This window comes from Caloenas nicobarica, chromosome 1, assembly GCF_036013445.1.
Source record: "Caloenas nicobarica isolate bCalNic1 chromosome 1, bCalNic1.hap1, whole genome shotgun sequence".
NCBI classification, from domain to species: domain Eukaryota; kingdom Metazoa; phylum Chordata; class Aves; order Columbiformes; family Columbidae; genus Caloenas; species Caloenas nicobarica.
In genome coordinates, this window is record NC_088245.1 from 75655709 (window position 1) to 75669200 (window position 13492).

The window sequence follows — 13492 nt, forward strand, 5'->3', positions numbered from 1 at the left end:
AGGAAGACAAAACACCCAGACACGGTCTCTGTTTAGCTGGTGAGAGGTTTTTCAAATGGCTCGTCTGCAGAAAGATAGCAATGGGATTTTTCTTTCCAGAAAGGATCAAACACTAAGGACAGGCTAGTCTTCCCCTGACCAACAGAAACCAAATGTATTATTTTTCTCTAAACTGTTATTAAACATTTTATATGAGACTGCAAAAGACAAAGCAGAAGACGAAAACTAAAGATAAGGAAAAGATATGAAATGATTAGAAGTCAGGAAGCTACTTTGAGGCTTTAAATACAGTGCTTAGGATCCTGCAGAAGCTGAACAGCCAGTTTGCTAACAAAGATCAACCAAAAATAATGGTATGCATTTCTGCCTTTCATAGTTTTAGGGCTAGAGGTTGTCTGATTCCAGGCTAAGTGACTGGGCACAGATGAGAGCTGCAATCATCTCAGTCAAATAAACTCACGTGACTTTGAAACAACCCACCAAAGGAATCTGTGCAGAAGTGACTCTGAAGCGCTGTTTATGGAATAAATTTGAGGTGGAGTTAGTTTATCTGCATTTACAAATGCTTTGGCACTGCAACATTACAGTCATGGGCAAACACACACATGCACAGAAAGGTGTGTGCAGCCCCATGCAGAGATCACCCTGTGTGTTACCAAATAATTAGATGTGATGTTTAATGTCCAAGAGAATAAAGCTTCTCAGTTCTTTTTAGGCTCCCTCCTGAAGTTCTTGCTGATCTACATGCATTGAGCTCATCTAACCTTGCTGGGGAATTGATGACTTTTAACCGTGATCATTCAAGTCTTTTACCTAGTCTTGGCTCTGACTGTTTTCCCATTTAACATTTATTACAAAAACATCCATCTTGCATTTATTTTCAGGTGGGTACTCAAACAGAAAAAAAGATGGCAGAGCCCTCCCTCAGTGCATCCAGGCTCTTTTGAAGAGGCATCCAAGAAATGCTTTTGAAGAGCTGCAAACATTAACTTGACTGCTGTTACCTACTTCTGAGGATTTCTGATACTGCCTTTCACAGCCACACTCCCCTTTTAAATCTTTAATGAACATTCATCTCTCAGCATCCTCTATGCTGCTTCATCCTTTGCAGGTGACTATATCTATGAATTTTCTTCTTTTCTGAAATACACTTGAATAGACTGAGCAGAAGTGTCAGCTGCGCCTTCTGGATTTTTAAAAATTTTTGCTATTTTTGGTAGCGACGCCATATTAATCACCAACAACTCATCCCTGTGAGCCAGAAAGCAGCAGATCACCTCCAGATCACCAGCCTATCCTGGCTTAAGAAGATGAGTGGTTCAGCCATCACCCGTGGGCAGCTGCGTGCTCGGGCAACCAGCCACTCCGGACAGGTGCTTGCCCACTGCCTGCTGCTTGTGCGGGCAGGGAGCAACCCACTGGGGCTACTGGGAATGCAGCGCATTCCTGAGAGAGCGTTTCGTGGTTATTCTCTTGCATGAGGAGATTGAGCTTTCATCAGTCCCAGGACACAGAAGTTTTGGAGACCAAGTGCCCAGCAGCCTGGGCCTGAGGGAGCCCTCCTGGCTTGCAGTGAAAGCTTTGCTGAAAGTAACACATTTCTACAGAACAATTTAATTTCAATTAAAAAGTCTTCGCCAATTCAAAATGCTTCAGAAGTAACTGACTGGACTTAGAACAGAAATCTTCTCTCAGCAACCCAATGTGTAGAGGATACAAGGAAATATGAGCAAACAAAATCTGATTTTGCAGCCGGATAGCACCGAGCAGCGTACTCCCCAAATGCAAACAGCATAGGGATTAGGTATGTGATTGCAGGAGTGGCGCTAAAGGGCTGACCTTCCCTCCTTCGTCCCCATCACCTGTCAGGGACATGCACACTGGCAACTCCACGCCCTTGCAAAATTCAGCAGCATTCAGCAATTCTTGCAACAGCCATGGTAGATCTACATGTAATGGAAACCTGTGTGGTTGAAACCAACAGACACCGTGACCTACCTATTGTCGATATGACTCTACTACTGAAACAATCCCTTTCCCCTCCCCAATCCCCGCCTCAAGGCTGGCTGGTGCTTTAATTTAATTCGCATAATATCACACAGCCACCTCCATAGAGTGAGCCTTCTCCTTGGTTCAGTTTTAAATGTTAACAACACAGCTGCATATCAAACCATATTCTAGAGCTTTTCAGGCAAAACTGCTGCCCAATTCCTTCCCTACTATACATGGACTTCAGCAGAGCTGCATCAGCTTCATACTGCCCAAACATCTGCCCTGTGTGATTCAGACATTTTGAGAAACAACAGAAATACCCCACTGCTGCTTCCAAGGTTTTGTTCTCTTCAACTGAACAAGGAAACCACAAGAACAGCTCATGAGTGATACAAGACAAACGAGGTATACATGTTTTCTTTCTTGGAGGCCAACAGGCAACCTACAACAAGAGGACAAGAAGGACCACATTGCCTTTAGTCTCTAGAGGACATCTAGACCAGTGAGGCAAATGGAAGTATTATTTGCCATAAAGTTACTTCTAGTATGTTTGTCACCTTGTTTCCTTCTGCCCCCCACGTGTCTGTCCAGATACATCCTCCATCTTTTGCATCAGGCTACACAATCTTTAATACAGAGACGATATTTTCATTGTGTTTATACAGTGCTCAGTGCATGAAGGCTCTACCCATACAACTCTGTTTCCCTGAAAATCAGCCCTACCACAAAGATAAGCCCTGGCATGATTTTTCAGGATTTTTGAGGATGCTCGAAATTTAAGGCCTACTCCAAAATTAAGCCCTAGTTACACTTCATAAAAAACCTCAATTTAAATAGTGCCCAGGCGGCTATACATGTAAAAAAATAAGCATCTTTTGGAGCAAAAATTAATATAAGACCCTTATTTTCGGGGAAACAGGGTGGCAAGAAAGGAGGCTTGCAGATACATGGTGGCCAGGTAATAGAAGCAGCTGACAGTTCTTAGCTGCTCAAGGAGAGGAAATTTAATTGGTTTTATGCAAGAGCCACTCTGAGTACAACAGCTGTATTTTGCAAAATACCTTTCTGACAGATTTCAGCCAGGCTAAACGATGGCTTTTCCTCTTGTCAGCATCTGCTTGATTGCAGCATGCTTGCTTTTTGCTTTGCATTTGGATCAGAGAGCACGAAAGCCTGCCTAATAACTTCAAACCAGAGGCCTCTGGATCTGTTTTGAAGAGCACATGAGTCAGGAGCAGTCCCTTCCCCTCCTTGCACCCCGGGCTTGCCCCACCACAGCTCCCACCCTCTCTCTGATGGGTGGTCGCTTCTCAGCAAAACCTCACGGCCACGGCCAGCCGGTTTGCTTGTAGCAGAGCCATAATGTACCGGGGATGCTCGGCGCACCTGCCCACACACCTGACTCGCAGGCATGACCTGTCACATCGTTGTCACCTTACACTGCAGAAGCTTTACTGCAACCACCCAATAGCTCACTGGAAAGAGGACATGGCTCTCAACAGATAATGGTTTAAATCAAAAAAACATAACCTGAATCCTGCTCTGTCGCATGATTAACTGTTTAGCTTTTAATTGCTTGTAATAATCGGCTAGTGGCAAGTTAATGAATTTCACAGTACGTGTTGCATATTGCTGTGCCACATAGTTGTTCCTTCTGCAGCTGCAGCAGAGCTAAGGGTAAGACTGTGAAATTACTGATAGAAGACAATTAACCCTGTCCACTCACCACAGGAGAAAGGGTGCCTCTGAGAGACTCTTTTAGTCACTCCTCTGTCTTTTGCGGATTGCAATGCACAGCCTTTTTATTTTTGGAGAAAATACACCACAAAGCAGTTACCATCTGCACAAGTCTCTGCCACTAGCCCGGCACACGCTGTCCCTGTGGGCTAGTGGTTCTGCCAGCAGCAACCACAGACCAGGAGAAGAAAGGCTTGGGCATGGGACTTGGGTGCTATCGCAGAGCAGGAGCATCCATACGTTCCACAATTTGTTCCCTTCTCAGTGCACCTTCTGGGGAGAAGGCAGAGGCTAGGACATTTTATATAATCTGTTTCAACCAGCCTGTCGGATTAAAGAGAAACACCTCTTCCCATAATAATAAAATTCTATAGCATAGACAACAACACAGGCAAACACCAAAAAAAACCCCAGGAGAAATCACTCCTGTTGGAAAGCAAACGGCTGCCAGAGTTGCTTCCAAACAATTAATACAGGAAACAATTCTTTTTGGTCATCTCTAATTATAAGGGACTCTTCCACAAAGTTGCCATTCGCACTGGTGTGGGCAAACCACTCCATGCCCGCTGCTGAGTGGCACCTCCTTTCCAGGGCGAGGAGCACTGGCCGTGTCCCCATCTGTCCCCAGAACAAAAGCGCAGCAGTCTGCCTGCCAGGGACCACAACCAGCTCCAGCTTCCACCGCCTCCCGGGCAAACGGAGCTTCACAGCATCTGCATTTCCACCAGCTGCCGCCCTGGTCCCTGTAACTCGCTCAGGTCACTGTTGCCTCCAGGAGGACTTAGCAGTTTGGACATCACATAAGGAAAGGTAAAAGGTGATGAAGCAGCCAGCAAGATGATGGGAAAGGAACCTGTGCTACCAGCAAGCAGGAACGTCTCAAGGAGCAGGAGGAGAAGGGGCACATGGGCTGCCTCTGAAACCTCCTAGTGGGAAGCTTAGCCTGCCAGCCCTGTGCTCAGCTGGAGAGCTTCAAGCAGTGCGAAAGCAGGAGCACCACAGTACCTGCACACAGAACTACCCAACCTGCTCCGCACCCAGCTGCAGCTCTGGACAGACCTCACAGAATCACAGAATGGCTGGGGTTGGAAGGGACCTCTGCAGATCATCTAGTCCAACCCACCTGCTAAAGCAGGTTCACCCAGAGCAGATGGCACAGGAATGTGTCCAGGCGGGTTTTGAATGTCTCCAGAGAAGGAGACTCCACAGCCCCTCTGGGCAGCCTGTTCCAGTGCTCTGGTGCCCTCAGAGTAAAGAAGTTTCTCCTCATAATCAGAACTGAATGGAAGCCACTATTTACTTGTCTACAAAAAACAGGAGGAAGCCCATATATGCAACACTATGAAACAACCCTGCACAGTCTTTCTGTTGGAAATCACTTCTGCCCTTCTTCCCATGGGCAGGGTCCGGTGGATCCCAGCAGGACAGAACAGGAGGTGCTGCACCAGCGACCCCAACCACAGCATCAGCTGACCTTGCTACCTGCGTGGACACAATCCAGCCCCAGAGAACAAATGTTCCTCGCCTTTTGTGCGAAAACTGACAGATACCACTGATGGTGCTGGTGGCACTGGGGACAGTTCCCACATCTGTGGTCAGCCATAGCAGCTGAGAAGTGACTGCCACCTCTTGGGAAATCCCCTGTAGAGCCCTGGGCAATTCAACAGCCGCAACTCCCTGGTGGCTTTGTCTACCTGAGGACACTCAGGAAAATTAAATAATATTCACTAAATTAATAACAGAAAGCTGTTCACATAAATTTTTCTTAGGCCTCTGATGTAGAATTGAAGTGTCATTAATTTAACTCGCCTCCCTTCCTAGCCCTTTAATTCTCAGAGTGAGCATCCATACAGAGTTTTAATGAGGTTTAATTAATCTTCTTTAAAAGATAGCTTAGATTAACTTTCTTATGTTCCCCCTGTAGACAACCCATGAATTACAGTATTAAAGCACCCTGCCTCAAAGGATTCTTGCACCATGGGAACGTTTCCTGCTCAGAGTTTTTCAATAGTCAAAATTTCTATGGTATCTTTTATGCTAGTTTTAGTCTACTGGCCCAAATAGGTCCACGAAAGATATTTGTACTAACTAATGCAATTAGTTAAAACTTTTTCCCTCTTACTCGATAAAATTGTAGGGTCTGCAGGGACATTCTAATTTAAGTTAAGAATGAATTTAGTGATCTAACTCTATTTTGTTAAGGATTAAGGATTTGCCTGCCAATGAACTTGTACTGGTTTTAACAGGCCAGTTTCATTAATGGAGGCCACCTCGAGGAGAAAGACATATATTCTAGTAAGGTCAACCTGGTTTAGTCAAGGTTAAACATGTACCTAACTGACTTGAGCAGAAACAACTCACTCTTAGGTTGCACAAGTAAATTATTGTGGGCTAAGGCAGCCTCAGGTGCCGTAGGCAGCAGCTGCACCGTAGCTCCGTGCACGTCCACTCCAGCCCCAAGGCAAGTGTTGGGTAATTCGAAGGAGGACAAGTCAGCACCTCTCACCTACCACAGCACAAGACAGCAAAAGGGCAGTACCTGCAGAGGAGCTGACGGACGGTAACAGCATAACTCAGGGCAGCCCAGAATACTGCTGCGGTGTTTGACCAACTCCATCCAAAGCCACACCTTTGGTTAACTAACTGGCATCTTTCACAGAAGCAGCATTTTCCTTAATGCAAGGTACTCTTAAAACACACTATGAGCATACGCAGGGAGTTTGCACAATGCAAACTGCCTTCTAAAACAATTGTGTTTAATTGGTATGGACAAGGTTGTAGTCACGTTCCCTTGAACACAGTCTTTCTGTTAACAGGATGGACAAGATGCACATTTGAATTACTAAGCCAAGATGTTCATGAGAGAGGTTCATATGTAACAAAGCAAAACAACTACATCATTTTACGTCGCTTTCCTGTTTTTCAACTGCTTAAGGTTACAGAAGTGGCAACACTTAGTGTTGTCAAGTATGCTGAGAACTAGTTTTGGAGAGTTCTCAATATCAAACCGAAATCTGTTCTTTTTATATGGCAATGGATTTCCATTGGCCTTAGTTACAAAGAGGGTTCACATGAGCGCAGATCTCACAAGGTCCATGGTGCAGAAACACTGGCTGCCTTGGAGTTACCATTGAAAAAGCCCCCTGTCAGTCAGGCTTTTGGAAGGGGTAACAGCAACCATGCTCACTCCCCTTATCTCTGCGCCTAGAGAAAACATACTTGTGGTGAGCTGTAAAATAAGTGCCAGGTAGAAATAGAGCTAAAAACATTATAGAGGGAAAACACCTCTGATGTGGTTTCCCTCTTCAAGTCTACAGCTTGTAAATGGAAAATGTATAGCTACCGATTGCCACTGACTGATGTCCTTACCGCTTACACCAAGGTCCCCAGCAATGGCAGGGCAATTGCTCTTGCCTGACATGCAAGCAAGCGAAGGCGGTACTTCAGCTAGCAGAAATAGTGTATTTAGCACTCCCACCTGCTACCATCGGGCTGACCAAAGTGTCGGCATAGCTGTAAAGTACATTTAGATCTTTCTGGTTCCCCTGTGTTGCACTCGGGCTACTGCTGCTGCCATTTTTTTTGAACTCTCCGGACAGTTCCCAGCTTCTTGTCTCATTAAGACAGCACATGCCAACCTGCTTGAGGCAATATTCCAAGATGTAGATGAAATAATTATAGCAGTTTTGGTGCTTCCATGAAGAATTGATTCCCAGCACCAGAATACTAGAACAACAATTAAAACTATATAAAGAAATTCAAAATCAAATATGCCAAGTACTCCTCACTAGCAAAAAGGTCAAGATTTTCTTTCCACAGGATCTTTTTCCTACAGCAAATGAATGCTATGCCTTGTTAAAAATCATGGGAATACAAATTCATTCCAGGATAACCAACCTGTGTCAATTTAATTACTGCAAACTGCACTTGCTGATAGAGACAATAAATAAGACAGAATAAGATAAGATATTGCTTAGAAATGAAGCATTGCTTCTACAGAATACTCAGAGGTGTAAATCTGGAGGGCCAGATTATCAGTTTCCCTATGTCAATACAAAGCAGTAGAGAACTCTTCCCTTTGTGTCAGGCAATGTCCCAGCTCTAAGATTTCTTACCTGACTCCTTACATGCCTATGGGGCAGATACAGACAAGCCACTCTTTCACCAGGAAGGAAGAACACATTTATGCACAACACATGGGAAGCATAGGTTTTTGACATGGTGATTTATATTTAAATAAGGTCTGCTATACATTTATTCATGGGTTTTCAGATAGCAAAGGGTATCTTGTTTTTAACCACGGCACTGTCTTTGGTTTGCTGTGTGGCTGCTGAGATGGAAAACCAACACTTTTTGCACTTGCTTTCAGCTCCTGCAAGGTGCTTTTCCACCCTGTTAAAATGCAAGGAGCTGAATCTATGTTTAGGAACCTTCCAGAGATAACAAATAGGTCCCACCAGGCACTTTTATGTATTTGTCTTCCTTTACAGAGAAAGACAACAGGCAAGGTAGTTCAAATAAAGCTCAGATAAGCCAAAAAGGAAACCACAGGTTTTATTTTTCTCTTCAGAGCTTCACTAAACATGTGAGGCCTCAACCCTCAGCATGAGAGATATTGTGTCGTGCTGTTCTAGAGTTTTTAAATACCTTGGGTCACCTGGAGAGTCTGCGCACTGAATCATGATGTTATCCAAAAGATGCAGATAAGCACTCTTTAATTCCTCATTTTCTGACTTTCTCAGACTTTAGTAGAGATACCTGGAGATGTGATGTTCCAGCTTAAGTCTTTGACAACACGTTTTGGCAAATAAGTCCGATTGTTTATTCTCTGGTGGTATCTTTACTTTCTTTGGTCCACAGAGCATAACGGAGAAAATTATTTTCTAATGTCTCCTTCTCTTTATCCCTCTCCCTCCAGCTTCCTAATTCCACGCAAAGAGAAAGGTCATTGAGGCGAGACTGACAACTCAGTGTAGTTATGTGAGCTCCTGTGCACCTCTCTGTGCTGAAAAGCAGTTTTAGTTCTTTTACTTCCCTCGATCTTGACCCCGCTCTTGAAGGACCTAAAAGTTAAACAGGAGCAGCCTGGAGGCACTTCAAGTCATGTTGCCTATAAGGAACCACAAAGGATTAACATTCCTGTTTGTGCTTTGTAACCAGGTCAGGCTATGCTGGCAACAGAAAGTTAGAGTGGTATAAGGCGCTTCTTCCATGCTGTGGTAAAACTCCCACTGACTTCAACAACATGAGAACATCACTCCTTCCACATGTTCTGGGGGAATCCTTCTTCCCCAATAGATTAACTGGCTTGTAATCAGTCCAGGTTACAGCACGAGTGAGATGCAGTAATGGCTCTACTGGATTGGAGCACCCAAGCCTAATAATTAACCTGAGGAATAGCTTCTGGTCCTTTAAATGGGGAGCATCTTACAATAAAGCTTCAGATGTACAATCTGCTATTAAGATACTTGTAACAGCTTTATCCCAGAAATTGAGGTTCTTCTTTCCTTCAAAGACAGACTGCATAGAGAAGTTGTGAGATTTTCCAGCGCCCTCACCCCCTTTTTTAAAAAAAAATCTTAAATGTCTTAGATGCAAAGAAAGGGAGTTATCTCTCTCGGTAAATTGTGAGGTATGTGTCAGGTTGGTGATCCCTTCTGTCCCTATCCATGCCCTCTGTCATGTCACTGTATGCCAGAGGACTGGGGTGGGTCCTGTATCCCATGCTAGAATATTAAATGCATGGCTGGTAGGCATACTACAGCCAATAGTTTGCTGTGGACAGGATGAAAGATTTGATGCAAAGAAGGAAAATCAATCACCCGAACAATGAAGCAAGGGGCTCAACTTCATTTCAGGCCCATTTATTCAGGAGGTCTTTGGTAGGGACTATTTTATTCTCCACGCCAGCGTGCAGCTAGCTGAGCAAGCAAGGAACGCATGCAACTTGCAATAGGCCAGTAACTTCCCAGAGGTCAATGAAATTGCTCACATGCTGAAGCCAACCCACGCTCACGTAAAACGTGTGCTTACTGAGCTTTACTGAATCAGCATCTACCTCCTGAATAAGGTCCAAGGATTGCTGTAGCTTACATTTCCTCTTCAAACAGCTTCCCTTCCTTTCCCCTCCATAAAGAAAGTTTCTTCTCCTACAAATTGTCAGAGTTCTTCCCCTCCACCATAACAAGCTACTACATGAGCAATACCAGATACACCCTGCATTAGTTACCATATCTCCGCCGCTTTAATCCAGTCTAACAGGACAGACTGCTGTGTGTCAGCATGGGCCTTTGTCAACCTGTGACCTTCAGCTGACATTACAGCTGCTGTCTTGAAGAACATGACCCACTCCTTAATCCTGTAACACAGCTGCACAAGGCTGCCTAGGACAGAAATGGGGAAATTTAGCACCAAGTTCAACACTTAGTCCAGGGTCCACATCACCAGACTCATCTTCTAGCAGTGGGAACCTGCTGCAGTGTCACTTTTGTTATGGAGGAGACATCCAACGTGGACAGCAATAGGGATTACACCATGTCCACACCAAGACATCATCTCTCAGCCTGGGTTAATCCATGCACACAAGACCACCATGTGCTCTTTGGACAGCTGAATTATTATCTCTCTTTCAGCACTATTCACATGTTGAGTTAATCTAAGTCAATGAAATTCCATTATCATGCCGTGAATGCATAAAATTTGCTTTTGTTTGACGTGACATTTGAGTTCGGGAAAAAGCATTTGGTCTGAAATCCAATTATTGACTAACACTGCTAAGTATGTAAATAGCTCGTTCTGAGATCCTCTTCTGACCTTTTCCTATAATTTCCATTAGATTTTAAATGATAAGTTTGGCAGAGCTATTGCCAAGAAAGGATTTTCACCATCCCCACCACACAACCGTAGGTAACATATGCAGAAATAAATGCCCAGGGGCAAACTGCCTCTCAGTTCTTTATTGATTTCCACCAACAGCTTTGCAATGAGAATGGATTTGGCCTTTTACCCTAAATAGGCATCCACTTTGTTAAGACCTCTAGCTGTTGAATAAAGCAGATTTGCAAAGAAACTGTTTCTTGTAGCACTGATCCTGGCAAATATCTCCACATGACCTCCTATGAACTTCCTAAATCGGGATGTTACTCAGTTCCCAGCTCACCACTGAATTCATCCTAAAGCCGGATCCTGCCTAGAGCCAACACAGATTCTGTAAAGAAGAAACCACAAAAAAGCTAGCAGGTCTGTTAGTAACAACACTTCTGAAGCCTGGTTTACAATGGGCAGTTTACCTTGTGTCTAAGAAGGGATGAGGCCTGATAGACAACCTTGCGTGATTAAAGTTTTCGCAATGGTACTCTCTCATGTGGAGTCTCTGGTGTCTCTTAACGCAGCTTGGCTTCACAGATCAATTACGTGAATTCTTTGATGTCTCATTATGCAGTTAAGCCCATGCTCCAGTTTTTCCCTGAGGCTCCTCTCTCTCCTCTCTCCAGACACTAATTTCCATGAAACTCCTACGAAATCTTAATGTCTCAGATACTGCTGTCATTGTGCCACAATCAGCCAGCAGTTTCAAGGAGCATTTGGCAAGATAGAGGCTAGGGAAACAAGGGGCAAGCAAGCAGTCCTATCGGATAAGTGTCTTTTTCTGAGAAAACTAGGTTAAATACACCATTATATTACATGCTTCAACAAATGTACACTGTGATAGCAGGGGTGAACACTACTTCTTGACCCAGCAGAGAGAATCTTACTCCTTTCCTCCATTTTCGTCACCGGCCTTTAGATTATCCTGCTCTTTAAAACAATTGCAGACACAGAACTAATTCATACTGTGATGAAGAGCAAAGAAATGTTTTAAGTGTAGGAGAAATTATATCCTTTCATTTGCTGTAAATCTATTTGTTTATTAAAAAAATCATCAGCCAGGAAAATCTCAACTTCTTCATTCCCTAAGAATCCACTTCTGGCTCTCTCCCTCGCTTCTGCCTCATACCTCTTCTCCTCAACACAAGCTCATGTCTTTCTTCAATCAAGCAAAAAAAATCTTAAACTTGCATTTTGCCTGGAACTCCTCTTTTTGTTTCTCCTCACTACCACTAAAAAAAAACCAACAAAAACACCCTAAGGCAAATACCAGTATCTGGTCTTAATGTTTTTGTATCAACAACTTTGATAGTACTTGGTTCTAGCAACCAAATATGACCATGATTCAACCATAAATTCACTTTGTTGCCAACTCCAGACGTGAAGCTTCATATCCAGAACTGCTCATGCACAAACACGTAGTATTTAATGGAAGTCATGTTATTACCACATACACTGGTCTGCTTTCAACATTTCGTATTTCAAGGCCCACAGTTTCAAAATGAGTCTCTGCTCTCAGACCCTCTGGATCCTAAGGTATGCAATCTGAACCTCTACAGTCTCTACTTTTACATATTAGAAACACATTTAATTGCACAGAAGCTCTGACATTCTGGGTAAGAAGTTCTTAATGAATAAGCAAAATCAGAGACTGCATAAGAATAGTTCGGCAATACAGTACAGGAAGACAGATAAAGAAAACAGCCTGAGAAAGTAACCAATTTACCTGGAGTATTAACAGCATCTGAATAATAGAAGGTGGAACTCTAGCTCTGGAACGTGATAATGCATCTTCCAATTTAATGTTGAGGGTAATTATATTCCTAAAGTGCAGAAGCGCCAGCTGCCGAACCGAGGGCTCCTTCCCCTTAGAAACAGAAACAAAGCAGTGTGAAAATTAGTTTCAAAAGCCTCTGTCAGAATTCCTTCCTCCACTTCTAAGGGATTACAAGAATGGTAAACCTAAATGAAAAGGAAAGGAAACATAACAAAGGACACAGAACAGCCTACAAGTCTGTAGAGTGAATCTGATTCGGCAGTAATGAATGCTGTACACAATGACAGTCTGACTCTGTATGAAGACGATGAAGGGTTAGGGTGGGGTGTGGGGGATCATGATCATACCTGAGCACAGGTTATATATGAATATTTTATACTTTAACAGTAATGAAATGTATTATGTGTTGGTTGGTGGGTTTTTTTTTTTTTTTTAAAAAAAAGCAGGGCTGAAAAAGGCTTGAATTTCCATTATTTCTCAAGATTTAGAGTACTGGCTGGGTACAATCTTCCAATTATGGTGGGAATCCTGACTCACTCCACCTGTGGATCCTTCTTTTCTCTACAGTTTGGAAGACTTCACTATAAGGCAGGAGCAGAGCTCAAGTTTCATATTGCACTTTCAAAGACATCTTATTGTAGTTCAAGAATACCTTCTCACTGAAGAAAATCTCATCTGAAGAATACAATGCTAGCTCTGCCTGCAGAGATTAACACCACTTGCCTTATGAGGAGTTGTAAAACTGTTGCTGTTTCTGGCATCAAAGTTTTTTCCTTGGATATTCATGGCTGTACATATATATTCTTGCCTGTAGTTATGAGTGCTGCCAGCCAAATATTAATGCTTCAGGGAGGTCTGGTATTCAGCTGGTATTGACTTATCTTAGTTTGGAATAAAGGACCCTGACCCAACCCCACCTCACCCATTCCTTTTCACTTTGTTAATTATTTATACTGAAGTATAGAAGGCCCCAAATCTTTTTCAGTTGCTAATGAATACAATTTACAAGAGCACATAAGCACCAGCTGGGCTTTTGGAAGTAACCTCAGAACATCAGGTACTCAGACCTATTGGGAATTACATGGGACTTAGGGCTCTTAGCTCCTCTCGGTTCCTTTG

At 43.5% G+C, this 13492-nt stretch overlaps 1 protein-coding gene across 4 annotated transcripts in view; it reads right to left on the reverse strand.

Moving 5' to 3' along the window:
* The window catches only part of PRR5 (proline rich 5), a 71524-nt gene that overhangs the window by 17343 nt on the left and 40689 nt on the right, over positions 1–13492 (reverse strand). For all 4 annotated transcript variants that reach the window (XM_065638207.1, XM_065638199.1, XM_065638212.1 and 1 more), the window contains one exon: positions 12323–12463. In XM_065638207.1, coding sequence (XP_065494279.1) covers positions 12323–12463 — 141 coding nt within the window. The remainder of the gene's footprint in view (positions 1–12322; positions 12464–13492) is intronic.